At 33.5% G+C, this 22,243-nt stretch overlaps 1 protein-coding gene across 2 annotated transcripts in view; it reads right to left on the reverse strand.

The window, feature by feature from the left end:
• Window positions 1-1,598: 1,598 nt before the first annotated feature.
• Window positions 1,599-22,243, reverse strand: part of PDCD10 (programmed cell death 10) — a 46,678-nt gene continuing 26,033 nt past the window's right edge. Inside the window, exons 3-8 of one of the 2 annotated variants that reach the window (XM_036444031.2) lie at window positions 18,413-18,466; window positions 12,054-12,171; window positions 10,619-10,745; window positions 4,857-4,935; window positions 4,604-4,686; window positions 1,599-2,082 (exon numbers count right to left, since the gene is read on the reverse strand). In XM_036444031.2, coding sequence (XP_036299924.1) covers window positions 2,001-2,082; window positions 4,604-4,686; window positions 4,857-4,935; window positions 10,619-10,745; window positions 12,054-12,171; window positions 18,413-18,466 — 543 coding nt within the window. In that variant the 3' untranslated portion in view covers window positions 1,599-2,000. The remainder of the gene's footprint in view (window positions 2,083-4,603; window positions 4,687-4,856; window positions 4,936-10,618; window positions 10,746-12,053; window positions 12,172-18,412; window positions 18,467-22,243) is intronic. The other variant, XM_045583656.1, reaches the window with a different exon arrangement.

Raw genomic sequence — 22,243 nt, forward strand, 5'->3', positions numbered from 1 at the left:
CTTTAAATTAAAACAAGATTTAGATTTATAAAGACTTATCCTAGTTTTTTTCACTTCCATATGGATCAAGGAGAGCCTATCAGCTTTGTGTTACAGATTCAATATTCTAAACAAGGTCCATTTTTGCCAATGGATGAAATACAGTTTGGTGAAAAGAGCATGGAGTCTGGAGATATACACTGAATTCAAACCCTGGCTCCAGCTGGTACCAGCTCCTGTAACCTAAGCTCTCTTTAGTTTCCTCAACTATAAGGCAGGCAGCTAAATCACAGGACTATTAAGGGAATTACTGTTCTTAGAACAGTGCTTCAGAAAGATAAGGTGCTCCATGTCTCCTTATCTTCCTTTCCTTGGGAGCCACCTTTCTGTTCTCTGGGAAAGTATCTGACTAGGGCCACATTGGCCTCTCCCCACCAAGATTACATAAGAAATTGAATACTATCCCGAGAATAAGTATCTTTTCTAGAGGTAAGTTTCATGAAAACCAAAGCCCGAAATATTGGACAGTGGAATAAAAAGATAGAAGGCGGCTTCTGAAAACAGATGAGTTGTGGCACAGTAGCTAATTTGTTCTGTTAAGGAGGTAGAGACCACAGGAGATGTACTGGTTTATGTTAAAAAAGTCTGCTGATCAAAAAAAAAAAATTACATGTTGTTTTCATACGCACGTATTTTGCAAATAACCACCCATCTACTTCTAAGAGTAAATAATAGTTTTATGCCAAAAATAAATAGTATTAAGATAACCAATTGTATTCATTTTACTGGCTTGGAAGAAAAAAAAACACATCAATTCAATAAAATGTCCATAAATTATGATATTTCATCCAGTAGTCTATTGTTTTGCTTCTTTCCACATATTTTCTGTTTGCATCTAACAGAACAATTTATTCCTTTTCTATTGCCAATGACAATAGTTCTTTTAAAATATTTTTGAAAAAGAAAAATTAAAAAGTAACTAAATTCATTATAGCAAAAAAATTGTATTGCCAACAGAAAAGTAGTTTAACATTTAAAATCTTTATAAAAAATAAACAAATTCTAATTTTTCCTTTATTTCATAACTGAAAAATGAAAATGCTTATTTACATGAATATTTGATACATAATTTCCTTAATACTTCTCTATGGTGAAATATAACTATATATATATTAAAGAGAGTATATAATATTAACACTCATGACAATTTCAAACCAATGAGCATTGGTATAGCTTCAAATTACTATTAGTTGTGGCTATTCTGGAGGCAAAGGCGCAAAGCTTATAAGGGCCTAGCACACAAGAAGTATTTAATTTCACACTGTCAGAGTTCAAAAAGTGGCATCATAACGTGAAAACACTATAAATTGACATCTCTCTCATATGTCTCTTAAAACAGGCTGGAAAAATAGTACCCTTTATATAAATAAAAAAATATTTCCATTGACTACTTTTTGCCTGGAGTGATTAAGGACAAAAAAATAAAAATTCTTGCTGCTTAATTATTTGATAAACTGCTAATAAGCTCCCATTAAAAGTTCTTTAGATATTAACCCAAGTAATCTTGGTCTTATGGTTATATATTTATATATATATCAATTTTTTCAAGTAAAGAAATGTTTAACAGATGTAAACTATTTATTGAATATTTGCCACCAAATATTGTTAAATACATTATCTTGCAGCATATCGCTTTCAAGTTAAAATGTCAGAAACAAACACCAATATTTACAATTCTTTTAAGGAATGTTATATAATGACACATTAAGGCGTAAATTCTTTTGGCTTATAATTCTTAAAAGAATGATAATAGCAAAAGTGATGCAAAATCTTCAGTGTGAGATTATGATTAAGCTACATTTTACAAAAATATGGTGTAAGATGGCAATAATCCCATTCAACATCCTAGATTAGATCCCTTCTGGAGGGATTGATAATTTATACAGTCAAACTTTAAAATTTACAGATAAAGGCAGTTCAATACTGCCACTGAGAAGTACATCTCTTAACATATACAACTTTCAGGCCACAGTTTTGAAGGTCTGAAGTATCAAGTTGGTTTGATGAATTAGTCGGTTGGCACTTATGAACACATTTATTGCCCTGTACAAAGAAAAATAAATCATTAATTTTATCCAAAAAATTCATTCTTTAAAAATATTTATACTAATCTCACCCAATAACAGTAGCAACGAAATAACTTAGGAAAAAAAAAGAACTAGAAGCACTGAGTATCATAAGTTTTATTTCAGATTGGAATTGAATGGTACTCAATCATTTGAAACTATCTAGGAATTACTGCCCCTTAGTGGTTCTGGTTGGTAATTAGATGTTGGTGGGCTTCTGAACCACCAAGGTTCATCTATAGGTCAAACAAATAACGGATTCTAATGTAGTTTCCCGCTATGGCTCATAAAAGTTACCAAATTAAAATCTGCATTAAGTATTACACTCAGTCTCAAAATCTATATGGCAATGGGCATTATAAATGCTTGAGAAAACCCTAATTACTTTCAAATATGATTCATCCCAATCTCTCAAATCTTCTTTCAAAAACAAATCTGAAAATTCTTCAACTGCTTGTATTATTAATCTACTTTTGAAACAAAATAATCATGCAATTTCAATATTTTGGAGCTGACAACATATATGTTCTAAAAAATTATGTTGTGCTGTACCACATTTCCTATCAGCCCAGGTCAGAGCTGATGCCCTTGTCCCACTGTGTGGCCTTACCAGGTTTTTAATTGCATAGCTAAAGATTTAATCTTCATCTTAGACATTTATCAAAAAAGAGGGACCCCAAAGAATTAAGTTGAATCGATGCAAATCATCCCTCTATTGAAAGATGGCTCAAAGATCAGCAGGCTGTTGTAATAACATTCAGTTTGAGGAAACAGGTACAAAACTCATGGCACATTATTCATACACAACTAATTGTAATTTAAAGAAGCTGCTGAATGGAGAAAAAGTAATAGCAGGAAGCCTAAATAATCTATATGCCTATTTGAACTGTTAAAAAATTGAAAGTAAATCATTTCAGATTAATGAAAATTAGGCTCTAAATGAATTTCTATCTTTCAACATGCTTTTTCCGTGACAGTTTTTAATTAGTTAGAAGCAGAAATAATGATCCCAACATGTAAATTATCCTTTTAATGTGTTTTCTGGTTATTTGGGCTTAGCAGAGATGAAGGAAAAACAGATGCAAGTTTATTTTCAGAACACACCTGCCAGCTTATTAAACTAAATCATGAAGGAGCATTTCTCCGAGACAACCTGAACAGTAGTATGGAACAACAAAAAACCACTAATACTTTACCTCAGTATTTTAAATTCATAATATAAATGTAAATATTTTACCTATCTGAATTATAAAAGATAGCTTTAAAAACCAAGACCACTCTAATAGACTAACTTATTATCTTTAAATTTTATTACAATAATATTGAATAACTTGGCACAGATATAGGGATTTTAAAACTTCTAAACGATAGCATGGTAGAGGTCATGCCAATTATAGTTGAAATAATCACTATTTTTCTAACTTTAAACACTGTTAGAAAATGGTTTCGTCAACAAAATCTTCTGAATTCTACTTAATATAAAAATTCACTATCAGGTTCAATGCCACAGAACACATGGCCTCTGCATCACCTATACATTTTACATATAAAATTTTTGGTTTTCTGGGGTGTTTAAGAACCAATTGTATGTAAACTGAAAAATGATAAGCAATTTACCCTTTTAGTATACTTCCTGTAAAGTGTCTCTCCTGCCAGGACAATGAATCACAGCCTTTGCAGCACTGTGAAGTCACCTTGCACACTTGTATAAAACTCCTAAATCCTGCTCCCCCTCTAAGCCAACTGAATCAGAATCTCTGAAGGTGGGTGGAGCCAAACACTAGGACTTTTAAAAACTGAGCTCAGGGGAATCTAATGTGCAAGCAGGATTAAGAAGCATTGTTTTAACTTTAGTGCAGCATCTCCCAACAGACCTACCATATCACTATCACTGGGAACAATTTAGAAATAAATGCAAATTCTTGGATCCATCCTAGACAATAAGAAACTCTGAGGTGGAACCCAAAAGCACTTTGTGCTTTAACAAGCCCTCTAGGGGATTCTGATGCTACTAAAAATGTTGGGCCAAGAAGCCAAATCTCATCTTGTTTCTGTATGGTCTGCAGAATTACATTTATGATTTTAAAAATGGTAAAATTAAGAAAAAAATCAAAATAATGTGATGAGTGACCACAAATTTCAGTGTCTATAAATAAGGTTTTATTACAACATGGCTATAATGCTCACTTATTTCCATATTATCCATGGCTGTCTTTGCACTACAACAGCATAGGTGAGGCGGGCAATTGCAAAGAGCTCACCAAGTCAAAATAATTGCTATCGGGCCCCTTTCAGAAAAAGGCCTGCCAACTCCTTCTGTCTTGGACTGGTATGGCTGGATTATCACCATGCACTCTTTACTTTTAAGTTAGTAGTTAGCAGACCTTTTTCTGACCTTGGTACTATAGTAAAAACAATTTAATTTATATGGTTTTAACTATAATACAAACCATATAATTTAATTTTAAAAGAGAAGGATAATAAGTAAAAGTACTTACTTGCCATCTTTAAAATAGGTTTTCAGAGTATCACTGAAACTTTTGGAGTACTTTACAAATTCTTTCTTTTGGTGTTCAAGTGCCTGCAGACATAAAAAGCAATTAAGAAAAAAATGCTAAATAAAAAAAGGGAAATGACACAAAAGCCAAAGTCAAAGATAGGAGGTTATTCCCAGTAATCAAACCATTTTAGTATTTAATTCAATAAAATAATGTGTAAACTAACATCTAGGATGGCTTCTAGGAAACTTACCCTGCGGTTCTGGTATTGGTATTTCTTGAAGACATTATTCACTGTATCAAGAAGTTCTTTTATTGCACTAGCAATATCCCTGTGAGTTAAGAAAAAAAGAATTTTCTTAAAATCAGTTATATTTGAAAGAAGTTTGTATATATCTTCTTAAAGAATCTTTATTATTGAAAGCATTACACATGTCCCTTTTTTTCTGTATATATCTTTTTAAGAATTACTAAGTATACTGTTAATTACCGTACTAACATTATGTCAAGCACAAACATCTGACTGGCGATTGAGGGGGGGTTTTTAACATGTACCCTTCTGTGATCCTGACTTCTGCACTACTGACCACAAATTCCACATAAATTTTCCTAAATTATTAACATTTCTTTCAATATTACTGACTGAAATTTAAAAGAATATGCCTCTGCCTCTCATCTTTTCCAGTTATAATTTTTCCTTTCTCTAATATAGCTGACTTTAAGTTATCATATACTCTGTTTTTGCTAGATCATAAACAATTATATGAAATTTTGCTATTACATAACTCATTTCTATATTTACCAACACTCCTAGTTACATACCTAGTAATTTGTTTTGAAATATTTCCTCCTCAGACATAGCTCTTCTCTTGAAACATTTATCTCCTTCTAACAACTATGTATCCTCCCCCTTTAAACCTATATTTATGTATATAAAGTGTATAATTTTCTGGGAGTGACAATATCTGATTATTTTTCTACTTTATCTTTTCCAGCAATCATCCTTCAGGTGTCCCTCAAAAGCTGTATACACACTTTAAGTGCTGATAACTCACTTAATTATCACTCCTTTTCAAGTTTAACTGATTTAAAATAATGGGTGAAGCCAGACGAAGCTTTGGGGGAAAAAAATTTATCCACCAGACGATTTTATGGGGATACATAAAAGATAAAGTTTACCGTACAAAACTGGCAACAGTTGACAAACTGAGGGCACACAAATACGAACAAAATGATTCTTGATGTTTGTGAATCTATTGCTTCTCGTTATCAACAGTGCCTGGACCAGAACGGTCGTCAGTTAGAAAACGGTGTTGACCAAAAAAAAAAAAAAGTAATCATTTCTATAAATTCTTTAAACACTGACTTCATAATCATTCAAAGTGTGTACACATTTTTAGGGGACACCATATCTATGCATCAATATCTCCCTCTCCTTAAAAAATGAGAGAAGTAGAAGAAATGGAGATTTCTTTGAAGTGGAGATTCAAACCTAATTCTGCTAACACATACAAACTTCCTATTCATGTAGTGTTGTTGTTTTTTTCTGAACTCTTACTATATTTTATATCTATGCTCTTTTTAATTTTCATGTTCTAGCTTAAAGCAATCTTCCTTGGCCAAACTGAACTCAACATAATTCTGCATTTATAGGTAGTCTCATATTCTCTAAGGCAAACCTTCTCTTTTTCATATTCATTCTCTCTGCCATTCAAACACAATCCAAGTGTAAACATGAATTAGTAAGATATACATCCAGACTATTTCAAATATAATTTTTTAGATTGACTTTTTAATCATTAATGTCAGATTTCAGTTATTTCATACCTATAACAATCTTTCTGCTTTGCTACTAAAGGAGAAAAAAAAGGTTCAGTGTGCAGATTGTCCAGCTTTCTGGACATGTGTGTTTCACAGAATATTTCCAGTAAATCAGCATATGGAAATTCTAAAACTTGTAAGTAGATAGGATTTTAGAATGAAGAAAAGTATTTTCGCCTATTCTAAAGTAGTAATGACATTTATGACATCTCAATAAATACTTATTACATCCTAATGTCAAACATCAGCCTCAGGCTGAAACATTAAAACATTACATGTTTAAATAAAACAAAGAATTTTAATTGAAATGACATTTGTGTACCCGTTTTTTGCCTCTAGTTTAGTAAAAAGTTTTAAGTTATACAACTGTTATTTCATTTGTAGTTTTAAGCAAGTTGAATCCTGCTGTGATGGCTGTAAGTCCACCTATATTTAATAAAACAAAGTCACATGACCATCCTATTGTGTGAGAAAAATTACAATTTCAACAAGTGAAATATGCCAAATCGCTGCATATGGATTTTTCTTTAAATTCACAGTGAAACTATTTAAAACAAAATATAATGCAGCAGATTATAGTGATCAGAGAGCTGTTTTCACTGAGCCATACTTAGTGGTATACTTTAAAATTCTACCGAAAAGAACAAGAATGTACATTCAGTGCTAACCAGCATGAACATATGTTCCATGTACAAGAGAATAGCTGCATTCCAGAGTCGAAAGAACAGTTCTGAAATTGGCAGCTCCCTCCCTCACCTGAGAGCAAAAACTACAATAAAAAGGGGGAGGGGAGGGAAGGGAGGTTTTAGTGAACAGTGCTCCATCCTACTAATAAATATTGGGAATCTGTGCTTTAAAAGAAAATTGGGGGGGGGGGGGAAGGGGGGGCACCAGGTGATTCTGCTAATAAACCTGGTTTGGAAGCCACTGTGTAGGAACTCAGAACCTAGAGCTAAGGTTTGATCTATTATTAGTCAAGAGCTTTACCTAGGCTGTTTATCCTTAGGCCTGGCATTCTCTAAAATAACCTACAGCAGTTTATATCAAATTTTATGTCATCTGTATGTTCATAGAACATTTTCATTTATGGAACCAAGGAAGCTAAATTATATTACCGAGTACTGAAGACTTGATTCCAACCAGAGAAAATCCCCGTAGGCATATCTCTCTCTTACTCTCTCTCCACACACACACACACACACACACACACACACACACACACACTAAACATACAATAGTTAAATTAAATAAAGAACTAGGGAAAACTTGATGGTAAAAGAACTACAGTTGAGTTAATGGTTTCTATGATAAGGGACACAGAGCTACTAAGAGGGGCAACTTTGGGGAAACATAACACTGAGAGGACAATAGGCATTAGGTGAAATATAAACATACATCCTATCAAAAAATTGCATAGAATAATAGTGTTTCTAAATCATATCACCCTAATTTGTGTATGTTTATGCAAACACTCTAAAGGAATGAAATTCCTATGCTGTATGTCTGCTCTAGACAGGTCAGCTCTGTAAAAGCTAATGTGAAGCTATCAAGGAAACCAAACCCTGGCGAATTTTTTGCCTATGAATATGCAAATGTAGATTATAATGAGTAAATAGATAAATGCATAGCGTTCTGGTCTATTAAATCACAAGTCTCTACTAGTCATCCATTAATTGGAATGTGTCAGATTTTTAAAAGAATCCCATGAATTAATTTTATAAAATATTTGCATAAGCTCAAATGTAATCAAACAGAAACATTCATTAATCAAAAGTACTTTAAAATATTTGTTTGCTGGGATCATTTTTCCTAATCAACTCCATAGAGAGAAATTGAAATAAACCTTACTTTACAGTGCCAGTATGTTTTGTCAGTAGATGCTATTTCTTCCAATTCTCACAACTATTACCCTCATTTTCACAGGCAGAAACAAAAGAAATACAGAATCTAAGCACCTTACCCAAGTTACATAGCTAAATATTGAAGTGGAGATTCAAACCTAATTCTGCTAGCACATACAAAATTATCTGAATATTTATTAGCTAAGAGTATGTTCTTTCTACTCTGTATAACCTATAACAACATGTACAGTACTTGGTATAGTAGGTATTTGATACATGCTCACTGAAAAATACTGCTAAAATAAATAATAAAGAGCATAACTACCTTAAATATGAGAAAGTAAAATATTTGAAAGATAGTAAGTGCACAATATGTGTGGCCTAAAGGATAAACCATTGCTTTCATGTTGCTAAAACTTTAACCACTAATTTGTTAAACAATGTAACAGTGGTGACAGCATATCAAATCTATCTTTTTTTCTATCTACCTATCAGATCAGTAACACAAATAATTGCAGCTTTAGCTATGTATGCTAATTCATACATCATTGAGTATTAGTCTCAGAAATAAAACATATTATCAACAAACATTCCATTGCAAATTATCCCTAAAACGTATAAATTTTAATTGCCAATAATATTAATTCAGTTGTGCACAGTACTGTCCAGAATTGAAATATTACTATTGTTCTGTAAATGATAGACAAAATCTCTAATTCAGTTACTGTCAATGACTATGGACAAGAGTCTTAGGCTCTTGACCTGAACATCCTTATGGTTAAAATGCAGCTGCTAATAAAGTGGTTTTCAAACTCTCTCTCTAGGGCCAGACTGGATTTAACACAGATGCTTTAGGAACAGACAGGGGGAGAGAGAAGAGGAATCAAAATAGCAGGATAAGGACTCCAGGTCAGTCACTTCTACCCTGGCTACGACAACAATGTTCTCCCTCTGACCTACTGGCATTCTATATAAGATGTCCTTTATCAAACTTCTTCCAAACAACAGAAACTTTTTATTCAATTATCAAATTAGATCAACACTATGAATCTATGATAGGAAAACAGCAGAGAAGATCCTAGAGTCAGTCTACTTGATTTCAAACCAGGCTCTCCCATCTTACCAGCTCTGTGAACTTGAAAAAGTTTATTTAATTTCTGATGCCTCAATTTCCTCATCTATTACAGAGATTTGTAGTAAGTTAATATATTATAATTACTTTTAAAAGTGCTTAGCATGTAAGTTCTATAAAAGTAATTAATATTATTAAGATATTGATTCTGTAAACCTCTACTTGAATGACCTGAAGCAAAATTTGGTGAAAATATTAAGAACATCAAATCTTCAAAGAAGTGTAGTACACATCACCAAAACAATTTTAAACTTAATTATTAGAAAATTATAGAAAGAAAAATTTTAAACAGCTGTGTTTGAGATCACTGATAATTTATCCTTTTATGGATCAAACATGTTTACTTTATACCAAATTAAAAATCCACAAACATTTGACAGTCTTCCTTCTTCACATATTAAAAATAGTTTAAGGAAGTTGGGGCTTCTCAACAATGGCAAAATATTTACCTTAGGGTTTGTAGCCCATTGCACAGATTTTGGCTAGTCAATGAAGCCTTTATCATACATTCCAGTCCTTGATTAGAAGACCAAAGTGAGGGACATTCCTTGATAGTTGGGTTGGGCACCCATCATGTACATTTTCTAAATGGAATATACTTCTCTCTCTCTATCACTCAAAATAGGTACCCAAACTAGTTAAAATAGCATTTTGCAACGTAAATTACAAAGAATACAATTTCTGAGAAATGAATGTTAATATTTATTCCAAGTAAGACCTCCTAAGATAACTTATGAAATTTTATGCAATCGCTAAATCTTTCCTTTCTAGCAATCTCTAAGCTGTAATTTCACCAACAGGTTAACAGCATGACTGCAATTATTCCAAAATTTCTCTGTTTTTTATCCACAAAGAGTACATGGCTTGTCCTAATGACTTGTGCTATTTCTGAAATAAAAACAATGTTATCCAGGCATATAATTTATCCAAAACTTTTTTATTCACTTTAACTTGACATTTAATTTTTCCATGTTTTATATAGTTTAAACTATATTTCAATTTATGTGCATTTCATTGTTTTAAAATTAAATACTAAACAAATGTTACTGTATTCTGAAGTGAAATGCCACAGCTTAGAAGTTAACAAAGCATTTAAAAACTCCAAATTTGTTTCAAATTAATATTTTAATTTAACATTTATGTCATACTAAAATGAAGTATCTAGAATGAGAGGTTCCTATGAAGTGCTTAAGAAAAGAACAAAAACAAGAAGTTGCTTACTTGATTGTCTGGAGAAACCTCACCCTGTCATTGATCTCATCTGGGATCTTACTGAGAATCTGTTTAAGTGCTCGTGCCTTTTCGTTTAGATCCTGGAATTCTGGCTCTGGTCGTTCAATCATATACTCTGATAAAATAAATACATAATAAAAAGCATCAGGCAACTCCCTGTCAAATGCAAGTCTACCAATTCCCAATGTTGGTCATGAGGGTGAGGGAGGGGAGTAGAAAGGCTAGATAACCAGGAAAGACAAGGTTGCAAAAGCAGAATTTGTTAAGAGTTCAACTTAGTTTGGTAATAACAGGGCTCCTACAAAGTAAGATAACAGAAGATGAAAGACGAAACATTTTCAATTTGGGATAAATAGAAAGCCCAAATAAAAATAAATAAATAAAATTAAAAGGGAGTCTTAATCAAATTGACCAAACCTCTGAAGCTACGTTTCTCGAGAAAACCTTAATGACATTCATGACAAATACGATGGCAACATGTACCTGCCAATGGGGAAGATGAGCTTAACAAAAATATCTACATTGAATATACAATGGCTCATTATACCAAAACCTAAACAACCTACTAAAGTCTTCACTTAAAAATCTCACTTAAAAAACACACACCAAAAAACACTACCAAAAATTCAACACAAGGGTTGGATCACAGAAGAGCAACCTTAGAAAGGAAGTATAATCAGACCTGGTAGAGGCAAAAACATTAGTAGTAGATTCATTGTAGACTGGAAACATTACAACCCTAGCAGTCAATGCAACCTGGCCTCACAGACTGGAAATGCATAAGTTTAGAATAATGATGAGGACTTTCTTACAAATTATGGAATCAGTTAAAATATTTCCTTTTTTTTCTCCCCCAATAAAGATGGGAAATTCTACTTCTATTTTTTTCTTAATTAGTGAGAAAATTGGTACTAAATTTAAGTGAAACCCATTTCTAATTATTTAAAAAAGCAAAAAATGAGAAAGAATGATTATTATATTGTTTTCTCAAATCTGTGGTTGAATAAAATACTAAATTAGAAAAACCCTCATTAATTCAAACTGCTTTTTGCATCAAGTCAACACAAAATTTAAAAAAATTTAAAAAACAACAACATTCCACAGAGTTTATCTTTTGACAAAACCAGAACTCATCAAGCATATTCAACAAGGGGAGAAAATTTAAGTGTATAACATAAACAAACACTTTACTTCAAGTAATTAAACCTGAATCTGACAAATATAAAACAGAAAGCAAGAACTACTTTTCTATTTTATAGACCCCCCTTCCCACCCCAATATTCTCATAATAATAATAACAAAAAAAAGAAGAGCAGGAGGAGAGGGGAAAGAGGAGCTAGAACCTTTTGTCAAGCAATAAAGATTTGGAAGAAGTGCTTTTCTACAACTATAAGAAAACTAAACAAGGCTCTTTTCTGATTACCTTCTACATCATCAGCTGCCATTCGAAGAAGCGATTCTGTGAAGTTAACTTCTACACTTTTTTTCTCTAAAATTTTCATTATGATGTCTTGTGTGAGTCCTGGATTTTCTTTTTCAGCCTATAAGAAAGAGAAAGCTAGTTTTGAAATGTAGAAATGAAACCAGAATTTTAAAACCAAAACTTAAATGTTTAGAAGGTTTGGGAACTTAGACTGATGAACCTAGAAAGGCAGAAATCTTTGTAAAGCAGGTGTGGTGATGGTATCACTTCTGTTTGATAAAACTTAAACATCAGTAACTTTTATTACAATGTTTATTTTCCATTTGAACTCAAAGTATTAACATTTCCTACTTCTCCTTTACCTTCTCCTGAAATCAAACTAATAACAAAGACAAAAATACTAATAAACATTTATATTTTTAAAAGCTAAAATAGATTAAGAATTTTTAATTTTCTTCATTAGGTAATCTTTCAACTTGAGGATCTAGCAACTAATTACTCATCTTACCAGTATTTTACAGATTCTCTGCATTTAAATTAACAGAATGTCAGGAATACAAAAAATAAAACAGGATTACTTTTGCAAGTTTTCTTGAAGATATATAATCCCTTAAATACTTTCCCATACAATCATTTTCACTTTCTGTTTTATTTTTGTAGCAAGACTATTACCTTCCTTAGTTTCCAGAACATTATTAATCCTTCTACTACCCTGAGTTTGTTTCCCTGATGAATTTGCAATGGTTCTGTTACTCCCTAGGGCACTAAAATGGTCTAGTCATTTCAGTACTGAGCATAAAGAGTTCTGAGCTTACCAAAGTTAATTTTTGAGATTTGGGTTTTCCCCACTAATTTTACCCAATTTTATAATTGTTCAAAATTTTATAATCACACTATACATTTGTTTTATTTAGGATGACTGCCAATTTTAATCATTATGCTGATGATTCCTCATCTTTCTTGCCTTGATAATAAATAGAAAATAGAAACAATTTATGATCTTAACCATATGGTGACCTATTTGTTTTCTTATGTGTCTAGCACATTTAATCTGCCTATTCAATTCTACTCTGGGATCACTGCAGATACAGCTTTCTTCTGCTTCTATTGCTCTCTCCATTATGACATCTTGTTTCTCGTTATTTTAATAAAAAAAAAAACTAAAATGCTATGGAATTAATAAATAGGAAAAGAAAATATAAACATTATCTCACTTTTAACTATTGTCAAATGATCCCCAGGAAAGTCATTTTGATATATATAATAATTAATAACAATAAAGTGGGTCTTACTAAATTCCTCACTTGAGGATATTTTTCATTGATTTTTAGGAAGAATGGAAGAGAGAGGGAACGACAGACAGAAACACTGATGTGAGAGAAACACATTGGCTGGTTGCCTCTTGTCTGAGCCCTGTCCAGAGCAGGTGCAGGGGAACAGCCTATAACCAAGGTACGTGTCCTTGACTGGAATCAAATCTGGATCCTTTGATCCGAAGGCCTATGCTCAATTCACTGAGCCAAACTGGCTAGAGCTGAATTCTATTTCTTTTAACTGTAGTCCCTATTTCTCATGAGGGATATATATTCCAAGACTCCCAGCAGAGGCCTGAAACTATGGATAGTACCAAACCCTATAAAGACAGATGCTCTTCAACTTATGACAAAGTTATGACCCTATAAGCCCATCACAAATGAAAAATATCCTAACTTGAAAGTGCATTTTATACACCTAACCAACAGAACATCACAGCTTAGCCAAGTCTACCAATACTCAGAACTCAGTATTTAAAAAATGCTGATAACACAGTACACTGTAGAGTATTGGTTGTTTACTCTCAGAGGGAGTGCCTTTCTGGGAGCTGCAGCTCAATGCCACTGCTCAGCATCATGAGACTATTGTGCCACATATTGCTAGCCCAGGAAAAGATCAGAGTTCAAAATTCCAAGTATAGTTTCTAACAAATGTGGATAGCTTCCAAAACACTATACAAACAAAAAATCCTTAAGTTGGGGACTATCTGAACTGTTTTTCCTATTCATACATATCTATGATAAAGTTTAACTTATAAATCAATTAGGCACAATGAGACCAACAATAACAATAAAAAAAGTTCTATCAATGCACTGTAATAAAAATTATGTAAATATAGTCTCTATCAAAATATCTTATTGTAACCAGCCCTTACTTGCAGTAAATATGGCTTGGTGTCACTTGTTTTAAGGGATCCCTTGCTTAAATCTTCACACAGTCTCAATGTTTCCTGGTGCAACACATTTTTGTTATCAATTGAAATATTTTCTGTTCATGTCTTCCACCCACAAATTTAGTGACTTTTTAACTTAACTAAATAAACATTTACCATGCACTGTGGCAGTAACTTTTGCAGTTTGAGAAGGGACAGCAAAATCTGCACAAATTTCTTTATAATTTCATGAATATAAGATTTGTTCTTACCACTGACTTTAGCAACCTGGACATACACATTTTTCTTCTTCTTTTCTTTTCAAGTCAAAAACTTTCACCTAAAGGAAGCACATTGTGGCTTCTCTTTTGACATATCCCAATTGCCAGTATAACTGCTTTTGAGCTTTGTGGCCATTATTAAGTAAAATAAGGGCTACTTAAACATAACTACAATACCACGAACGGCTGATATGTCACTGAGAAAGCAACTAAATGTCTAACGGCAGGGAGCACATACAGCATAGAGAAACTGGACTAAGGGATAATTCAAGTCGTGGGTGGGACTGAGGAGGATGGTGTGAAATTTCATCCCAAGATCCATAATGGAACAAAATTTAAAACCTAAGAACTTATTATTATTTCTGAAATTTTAAAAATAAATTTAAAGTCAAGCCATAAATTTATAATTTAAAAATTATAAAACATTATTTCTGGAATTTTCCATTTAATATTTGTGAACCGCGATTAAACAGGTAACTAAGTGTAACTGTGGATAAGGGGACCGCTGTATAATCTGTTTTGATTTTTCCTTCCACAGATTTATTTAAGGTAGGATCTGCTTAATGAAAAGAAAATAAGTTGTCTTTAAAAGAAAAGCTATAGAATGCAGTATAAACTTTAAGAATTTGGTGAACTGATACAAAATTACATGTAGGACACTATTTAAATAAGTCAGTATTTGATAACTGGTTTATCTTTCCTAAGTAGCATGAATTATAACACATTATTTTGGGAAGCAGGGGGGCAATCTCCATATGCTTCCAGACAATGCCTGCAGAAAACAATCTCTGTGATTAAGTTATAATAAGGTGCTGAAAAAAAATCAAATGCTGAAAGCCTGACAACAAAGTTTGCAATATCAAGTTGGTTTGGGGCCCTAACATGCCAAAGCTGAAACATTACAGAGGTCCCTAATGTTCTAAAGTCAATGTTCCTAGTGCCAAAAGGAATACCTAACAGTACTGTGTATTACATAGTCAGGTTCAAACAACTTAATAAATACTGAAGGCCTAAGAAACCTAGTAGCCTTAAAAAAAAAAAAAAAAAAAAAAAAAATATATATATATATATATATATATATATATATATATATACCAATTGATAGAAAAGTATTTAATTTCATTCTTCTAATAACTATAATTACTTATTTTAATGAAATCTGTAAACCCTGTTAGACACTGCACAATGTCTCAAATGCTGGAATTAGATTGGACACTACCCTCATTTCTTGTTGTACATTGATTTCCTTATGGTACTTGCTTTTTATCACAGCAATGACCAAAGTCCAGCTGACAAAGACATGACATAACTGAAAGGAATGCAATTCAATCAAATACGTTGCAACAGCATACTGCAAGCTAGTAGTTCAGTGACAACCAGATGTTAAATATCACTGTGTTTCTTTAAAATTTTTAAATATCTCATGACACCCAAGATATTTGCTATGGGGTCCCAGGGTGCTCTGACACATAGTTTGAGAATAGTTGCCTTATTTTATGTCTGAACTCTTACTTAGGCTACTTTTTATTTAAAAATCCTTAAATTTATCCAATGACTCTGACAAAATAAACAGATTTATTAAATCAGAGACTATATACCTACAGGTTTCTCCTCCCTCACCCCCCCGCCAAATAAAATTTTTATGAAGAATCCAACTGTAACAAAAAACTGTCCCCAAGGGCAGTAATATCCAATCTGTAAATCAGTGATACTCTACAGCACAATCTATCGGAACTTTTAGAGGGGAAAGGAATCAAAAGCAGAATATATATTTACTAAAATTATTTTATCTTGAAATAAACTATTTCAACCCTTTTTCCCCAATAACAAAAACAGGTATTAAAGCTCAATAAATATAACTGTTGTTATGGAAACAGAACTAGAAATATGCATTTAAATATACTATATAAACACAAAAATCTTTATCTTTCCAATGCATGCCTTCTTTTAATTTCCTTTGAAATTTAACATATTAAATGTGATCATTAAGAACAAATCAATGTTTTCTTCCAAAATAACTTTCACTATCCACAGTTAAAAATCCATGCCATGGAGAGCAAAATTTACCCATGTATCAAGCCAGATCTACCATAACCACATACTTTAAACAAATTGCTTTTTACTTGTATTTCAGTGTTAAAACATGAGCTTATATATAAAGACATTACCAAAAAAAGCTTCATGAAATTCATTATTTTATCTCTTTTATGAAAGTCAATTAGTATACCATCTACTGCTTCAGACAGGGTCTTCTTTACCAAAATACACAGGATAAATATTCTCTGTTCTAGTATCAGAAAAGCTGAGAAATGGACTTTTGCCTAACCAATACTACATTGTGCAGCCTATCACTTTTCCTTCTTTTCTTTGGTTACAAACATGCTTAAAATAGTTGCCATTAAGCCTCCCTACTGACCAAATATGGCATATCAAATCACACTAATAAGGAAAGGAAGGAAAAAAATAAAAGATAATGGCATTGATTTGATTCTCTTTATTAACCCAAATCATTTGGCAAGAATGTTTTAAAGAAGCTAGTATTAATGTGTACTCAGAACTACATTTTATAGGATATTAAATACATCTAAATAATTCTAATCCAACATATTTAATATGAAAAGAGAGATGCCAAGTGACATTGTCTATGCTATCAGTTAAGACTGAATCTATAAGCTAATCTTTGCCAAAAAAAATATCAGATGAATTTATAATTTCAACTCCAATGAATCTCAACTATAAATTTATTCTTGATTTAAAAATTAAAATATTTTACCTAAAACAAGTTGTTTTAGCTATTGAAAGGAACAAACACACACAAAGTAAATAATAATTAAAGTTAGAGGCACTCTGAGGATATATTTTGGGGGATGGGGGATATATATTTATATGCAAGAATGCACCCAACATGTAAAGTAGAGGCATCCAATAAAAATATAATTCAAGAAACAAACATAAGCCCATGTAATTTTAAATTTTCTAGTAGCCATATTCAAAAAGTTTAAAAAATATATATAATTATCTTAAGCCCTGGCTGGTTTGGCCCAGTGGATAGAGCTTCGGCCTGCAGACTGAAGGGTTCCAGGTTCAATTCCTGTCAAGGGCACATGCCCAGGTTGTAGGCTCAATCCTCAGTAGGGGGCGTGCAAGAGGCAGCTGATCAATGACTCATCATTGATGTTTCTATCTCTCTCCTTCTCCCTTCCTCTCTGGAACCAATAAAAATATGTTTAAAAATATATAAAAAATGTAATTGTCTTAAGAGTCCATCTAAAAATTCATTTCGACATGTAAACAATATAAATTACTTAGTACTGAGTTATTTTACATTCTTTTGTACTGTCTTTGAAATCTGGCATGTATTTTACATGTACAGTACAATTAAATTGGAACTAGCCATATTTTAAGTCCTCAACAGTGACAGATGGCTAGTGATTATTAATGGAAAATCTCAGGTCTAGAAACAACAGAAAAATTCATGCTGAGTGACTTAGCTGTATATTCTCAAAGTGTACTTAATGTGATGTACACAGAGGTCTTATTTCACGCTTAAAACATTGTTTTATACTTATGTCCTAAAATTGAATAATATGAACATTTTTGAGTTACAATTTTATGAAAGGTTTAACAAATAAAAAAAGAATAATAATTTAAAAATCAATTCCAAAGTTAAAGAGGGAATACTCCAGTCAGTTTCAAAAGCACCAAGTGAAAGGATGAATTTTCAGGAAAGAACACTTGTGTCATATCACTTTTTAGAAGTGTATTAATCTTTACAGAGTATACCAAAACAGGCACAAGGTAGCTAAAAGGATTGTCACTAAGAAAATAATGTGGAATTTAGATTTATGTATAACATACATTCAAACAATCACAATAAGTTACTTGTGCCTCACCTTAATGAAAGCTGCTCTCAGTGTCTGAGCTGCAGACAGATTTACCCGTTCTAGCTGCAATAAAAATTTTAAATCAAAATTAATATCAATTTTCTTAGAAAAAGCAACATTTCTGATATTCCATTCTATAGTAAGCACATTGATATACACATCATTCAACTAACAAAAGTATTGGCTAATTAACTCTAACTCACCATAATTCTTTAAAGAGAATTATCTAAAAAAATTTCATTAGAAACCATGAAAAATTAAGCTATGTATATCAGTACTTTATTCCTTTTTTTTAAAAAACAAGAAACACTGTACTTTATTTTAAGCAAAAGCAGTTTACTGAGAGATAGACAGACTCCCTTTGGAGGAAAGAAGCCCAAGTGGGTTGCTCAGAAACACTGTACTTTAAAGATAGATTTATTTTAAGACTAGCACAGAATACAAAATAATGTAAATCCCTATGGGAAGAATAAACACTTTTGTGTGTGTCTATTGAATATAAAATGACCAATACAAAGAAAACATTTGCTACTTAAGATTCTTTGTATTTAGCACCATACTCCTTTTAATTGCTTTTCAATTCCCTCAGCCAAGGATTAAGCTGAGATTAGTCTATTTTATTAATTAGCAAATAGTGAAGATAAAAGGTTTGACACACAAATTGAAGACTACGGATCATCTAGGATTTCCGAGATGCCTATATCTGTCCTGTGTTTTATCAGGATTAAAAAAGAGTTACATAAAAAACTAAATCAAAAGTACAATCCAAATGCTTTTAATTTTTATGCCAAATACTAAAGGCCTGGTGCACAAATTCGTGCACTGGTGGGGTCTGGCCCATATGCCCCAATCGAGGCTGACTGGAGCAGGGCTGGCTGTGGGGAGGGGCCGTGGGTAGTTGGCCAGCTGGCCCTGTCCCCCTGGTTGAACTCCCAGTGGAAGGGACAATTTGTATATTAGCCTTTTATTATATAGGATGTAACCTTTATAATTTTGAAAGATAAAATGACCATATTAGAAACTTTATACAATTCACTTTCAGTGAGCCAAAGAAGGCATCCTATATATAATAATAAAGAGGAACCCTCACAAGATGACTGCCTATGACAGGCAGGCAGGGAGGTTAGTGAGGGACGACTGAATAAGCTGGCTATGTGGGGCAATCAGGCCGGCAGAGGGGTTAGTGAGGTACGACCAAACAACTGAACAGCAGGCTGCGTGCGGTGACCAGGGTGGTGGTGGGGGGGGGGGGGGGGGGCAGGCATGGAAGGCAACCAGGCTGGCAAGGGAGTGCAGTCGGGGTCGCGCAGACTGGCAGGTGGGAGGTAATTGGGAGCAATTAGGCTGGCACTGGGGTCAGAAAGGGGCGATAAGGCTGGCAGGGGGACAGTTGAGGCAACCAGTCCAGTAGAGGGGTCTACCAGGCTGGGAGGGGGAGCAGTAAGAGGTGACCAGGCATTTGAGTGATTAGGAGCCAACAGTCCAGCATTGTGAGAGGGACATCCCCCAAGGAGTCCCAGATTAGAGAGGGTGCAGGCTGGGCTGAGAGGACTCTCCCCACCGCCCACCCCCCCATGCATGAATTTCATGCACTGGGCCTCTAATACAATTTCATAAAAAAACAAAAATACTTCTTTGTTGAAGAGTTAACTGCCAGGCTTAAAATACCTATCTTCAGTTAAACTCAGATTTCTTTAGTACATAAGAATTAGGCCAGTTAACTAAATAAAACTCAAAGTATTTATTTTTTATTTGGGACAGTATTAAATGTGCAAAAGCATTCTAACCTTTATAAATTTCTATGCAAATAGAAAATTTCTACAGAAAATTTATTAACCTATTAAGCAATAAATATTCCTTTCAATCTCAAGGCATGGCATACAAGATGGGGCAAAACTAGGTTTACAGTTGAGTACTAGATATAGTTTATTCTTGTATTATTATTTATTGTATTTTTCCATACAAATGACTGTAAACTTACTTTTGACCTACCCTACACACGCGCACACGAAATCTCCAACATTACTTTATCTCCAAAAATAAAAAGTGTAGTATTTAACTTAGCTTCTTATACATCTTGCAAAATGTAACACTGTCTTTAGTAGGTAAAAGGGGAAATCCAAGGGGACAAGTTAGCAAAAAAGCAACTCCATGAGGAATTTATAAAATATTAACAAAGAGGTATATCTTCAAAACTGAATTTTTCCCCACAGAATTCACTTTGTTATAATGAATTGAACTGAAGATTAAAATAACACGGCTCTTCTGATCTCAAGTTCTTGTTATACAGGATAGGCAAAAGGAGACAGGATGAATGTTTCCACCCTGATAGAAACCTATTTCCTTATTTGGGTTAACACCACATTCTGACCTCTTTCAACAAGTCAAAGGTCTGAGTCACATCTGTGCCTTCAATTATCAGCAATATAACTCATTCTCTAATGCCCTAAGATGCAAAAGGCTCAAGGCCAGGAAAAGAGGTCAAGAATAGTCTGTGAAGAACTCATAGAATTAGCCAACTTCCCTTACTATCTGCATCTCTAGATTTCTAGATTAAGTTTACATATGTATAATTTAGAAAGGAAAGGGGAGATCAGAGGTAACAGACTAAATCAAATCTGTGAGCTATGAAGCACCTCACCAGAACTCTAAGAGGAGTCATTCTGGGATATATTGGGTCTAGTAATAATTAATGTCGTTTTTCAACGTTCATTTAAAATCTTGCTTGGCGTTGACTTGTATTGACATAACCTTCAAACACGTGGTATCTACAGAACATGTGAAGTGCAATTAACAAGTTTTGCTTGAAAAAGTTTGTGTTTGGTTTGGTTTTTGTTGCAAAACTAGGGCTAAGAAGATGGCGGATGAAGAGCATATTTGGCACTGCATGCTTTACGAGTTCCAGTTAGGAAGAAAAGCAAGTGAGGCTGCAAAAAACATCTGTAGTGCTCTTGGTCAAGATGCAGTTAGCGCCAGAAAATGCCAGCGTTGGTTTGAGAAATTTCGCCAGGGAAATTTTTCGTTAGATGACAAGAGTGGTCGAGGCCGTGTGTCCAATTTTGATCAAGAAGCTCTTCAAGCTCTTTTGGTGCAAAATCCTCAAATTACCCAACCAGAGCTTCCGACAACTTTAAATTGTTCACAAAAAACAATTTCCAATCAATTGCGTGCACTTGGCAAAGTCCAAAAGTTTGGAAAATGGGTTCCTCATGAGTTGACCGACAACAACCGTAATCAAAGAGTCACAATTTGCAGTTCGCTCCTCTCTCGTCAAAACCGTTTGCCGTTTTTAGAGCAAATTGTTACCAGAGATGAAGAATGGCTGCTGTATGTTAATTTGAAAAGGCGGCCTCAATGGTTGGACAAAAATGAGGCTCCGCAGCCCACGCCAAAACCTGACTTGCATGCAAAAAAAGTGATGTGTGTTTGGTGGAATTTTAAAGGAATTCTTCATTATGAACTTTTACCATCTAACCAAACCATTACAAGTGCAGTGTATAGTGCCCAATTGGAAAGGTTAGCCCAAGCTTTAAGAGAAAAAGAACCCGCGCTGATTAATCGGAAGGGCGTAATTCTTCACCAGGATAACGCACGACCGCATACTGCAAGAATCACTGCTGAAAAACTGCGCCAGTTGGAATGGGAAGTTCTCCCTCAACCTGCATATTCTCCTGATATTGCCCCTTCCGATTACCATTTGTTTCGTTCTTTGCAAAACTTTCTTCTTGGAAAAAATTTAATAATGAAGAATGCCTCAAAAATGCATTGACTGAATTTTTTGCATCAAAATCACAAGAATTTTACAACAGAGGGATTAAAATGCTTCCTGAGCGTTGGGCA

This window comes from Pipistrellus kuhlii, unplaced genomic scaffold, assembly GCF_014108245.1.
Source record: "Pipistrellus kuhlii isolate mPipKuh1 unplaced genomic scaffold, mPipKuh1.p scaffold_m20_p_2, whole genome shotgun sequence".
Classification (NCBI taxonomy): Eukaryota; Metazoa; Chordata; class Mammalia; order Chiroptera; family Vespertilionidae; genus Pipistrellus; species Pipistrellus kuhlii.